The sequence below is a fragment of the Chrysochloris asiatica genome, unplaced genomic scaffold, assembly GCF_000296735.1.
Source record: "Chrysochloris asiatica unplaced genomic scaffold, ChrAsi1.0 scaffold00238, whole genome shotgun sequence".
NCBI lineage: Eukaryota > Metazoa > Chordata > Mammalia > Afrosoricida > Chrysochloridae > Chrysochloris > Chrysochloris asiatica.
This window is the reverse complement of record NW_006408756.1, coordinates 190,747-193,472: the sequence shown is the minus strand read 5'-3', so window position 1 is coordinate 193,472 and position 2,726 is coordinate 190,747. Positions and strand designations below refer to the sequence as shown.

Below are 2,726 nucleotides of genomic sequence, written 5' to 3'. Positions count from 1 at the left end.
GCGCGGCAGGCGCGGCAGCGGCGGCGGTGGCGGCAGGGAGGCCGCGCGGCTCAGCGGCGGCCCCGGGAACCGGGGCCCATGCACAATCGCGGCGGGCGGGCGGCTCGTCCTGTGCGCCGTAACCGGGCGGCGATCTCTGCATTCCAGCTGGGCGCGGCCTGGGCGGGACAAGCGCGGAGCGCGGTGGTCTGGCGGGCTCCGGGCGGTGGTGGCTCTAGGACTGGTGTCTTGGCACCCGGCGGGCGTTCAGATATAGCGGCTCGGGGCCAATGGGCGGAGGGCGGGCGGGGCGCCGGCGGGCGGGCCCCCTTCCCCGGGGTTTCCTTTCTTCTCGGTCGGATTCTGTGAGGCCTCCCTAGAGCGGCGCCCCTCCCCCGCCTTCTCTGAGAGGGAGACCCCCGAGTGGGAAGGGGCTGCTGCTGCGGCTAGGACTCGAAGCGGGGCTTCTCTTGGGGGAGCTGACGGGCTTTCAAGTCAAGCTGTTGCCGCCCCACCCACGGAGTCGCCCCAGGCGGTAGTTGGGGGAGGGTGGCCATGGCCAGCTAGCTATCCCGTCCCCCACCCCAGGTTTTTCTAGGAAGAGGGGGCATCTATTTCAACACCGAGTTCTCTGGGACATCCTCCTACCCGTAAGTCCTCCCTCGAGTCTAACTTCAAACGAAAGCAGTCCGTGGGAAAGCCGCCGTGCACTGGAAGGGACACTCTGTAAGAAAGAGGTCACCCAGGACATTAATTCATTCTTGTCTCCAACCTTCCAGACACAGGTGGACCTCTAAGCACCGAGATCTTAGAAACCCACCCCCTACCCCCGCCCCTCCAAATCTGCTGTGGAGTTAAAGCAGTCCATTTTCTTGCCCCCTCCCCCACTGGGGTGTCCATGCTCTGGATGCTGGGAGGAGAAGGGAGAGAGCAGATGCCCCTGTCCCTGCTTCTTATTGTCATGGTTCCTCCCCATGGAGGGGTCCCGGACTTAGGTCCTGCCCCCACAGTCCATTGGGTTCTGTCAGCTGGTGAACCCGATCCTGTGGGGTCTATAGTGTCTCCCCCTGTTTCTTGGTGGGCTTCAGTGTCTCCCATTTGGGTGCTGTGGCATGTCCAGCCTGTCCCTAGGTCATGTAGAGTCTCAGTCTGAGGAGTGTTGTTGATTCTGACTCATAGTGACCCTGTACGTGGTTTCCGAGGAGCGCCTGGTGAGCTTGAACTGCTGACCTCGCGGTTCAAACTGACCTTGTAATCCAGTGCGTTAACCCGCAGTGCCACACCAGGCCTACTCCAAACTCTGGGTTGCAAGGTCTGGCTTAGCCTGGCAGTGGCTGGCCTGAGGTAAGTTAGTTACTATGTCTGGGTAGGACCAGCCCCCAGAGTCCAGAGTTTTCAGAGCTGCTGCAGTCAGCGTCCGGCATTACCTCACCACCCACCACCCTGCCCCCCTCCTCCAGGCTGCTTGCCTGGCGCCAGACAGTGACCCTCCCCTGGGCCAGGCTGTGTACTGCTCAGGTGTCTGGCGTCACGTCTTGTGCACTGGTTGTAGGGGGACAGGGCAGGGACCCTGGAGCAGCCCTGTGCACACTGCCAGGTGGGGATTGGTGGGGGCCTAGCCACTGACCAGAAGAGGCCCCAGTGGGTGTAGAGCAGGGGTTCTCCAGGGCTGTACAAGGCAGGTGTGGGTGCAGCCCAGTCCTGAGCTGTGTGTGCTGTGGCATTGGCCAAGTGTGTCTGTCTGTCTCTGTGTGTGTGTGTGTGTTGAACCCTGGTGCTGAGGCTTTGGGGGCTGGACAGAGGCTACACTTGTTGAGGAGACACTGGTACCTGGCCCAGGGGGTCTGCTCAGTGAGGCCTCAGCTCCAAGGCCCATAAAGGGAGAGGTCCCGGAGGTTTCTCTGGATATGAGATGTGGCCCCCGCTCATCCAAAGGGGAGGGGGGTAATTCACAAGTCTAGGGTCATTCTTACACTTTTGGCTCCCCCCTCCCCCACGGTCACAGGCTGGCTTGATTTTGGTGGACTGCTCCACCCTTAAGAAGGGGCCCTTAAGAAGGGTCTGCAATTCCCAGCCTCCATAGAGAAAAGATGGAGAGTGGACACCACCCTCTGCTCTCCTTCAGCTTGGACTGGACCCCCAGCCTCCAGGGGAGACTCAAAGAGGATGCTGGGCCTTCCTCCTTGGTGACTCTGGGTGGGGGCTTGGCTCTGCTCCGGGCTGGGGGTGGCGGGACCTCCCAGGCGCTGCCCCGGGCGCAGACCTCACAGGCTCTCACCAGCCAGCCCCCTGGCGGCTGCCGAAGCAGCGGGGCTGGGACCAATTACCAAGTCCGGGGCCTGGGGCTCTCCTCCCGGAGTGGGGGGTCCTCTGTCAGCTGAGGCGCCAGGTGACTGGGACTCTCTGCTCTGATCCAAGTTCTCAGGGCCGCCCCTGTCATCTGCGCCTCTCTGAGAGAAGCAACAGCATGTGGCCCATGGGTAGTTGGGCACTAGTGTGGCACCAGTAGCTGGGGAGGGCCCTCGGGCTCTTTTCTGGGGATGGTGGGGTTTCCTGTCCCTGCTGTCCTGTCTCAGTTCCAAGGTGCTGAGCCTGGCCTGCGATGAGTGCCGCCAGCCCCACATCTAGAAAGGAACTGGGGGCACTCAAGGGGTGCTTTGTGCTTTCCCAGGTGGACACAACAAGTGTGAGAGGGCATGAGCAGGCAGAAGTGGGCGTGAGTGTGAGCGTGAATGGGTGTGAGCATG

General features: G+C 62.3%; 1 protein-coding gene across 1 annotated transcript in view; it reads right to left on the bottom strand.

Moving 5' to 3' along the window:
* The window catches only part of SOX18 (SRY (sex determining region Y)-box 18), a 1,444-nt gene extending 1,302 nt beyond the window's left edge, over positions 1 to 142 (bottom strand). Inside the window, exon 1 of the mRNA XM_006873328.1 lies at positions 1 to 142. Within this exon, the coding sequence (XP_006873390.1) occupies positions 1 to 142 (142 nt within the window).
* Between the last annotated feature and the right edge of the window lie 2,584 nt (positions 143 to 2,726).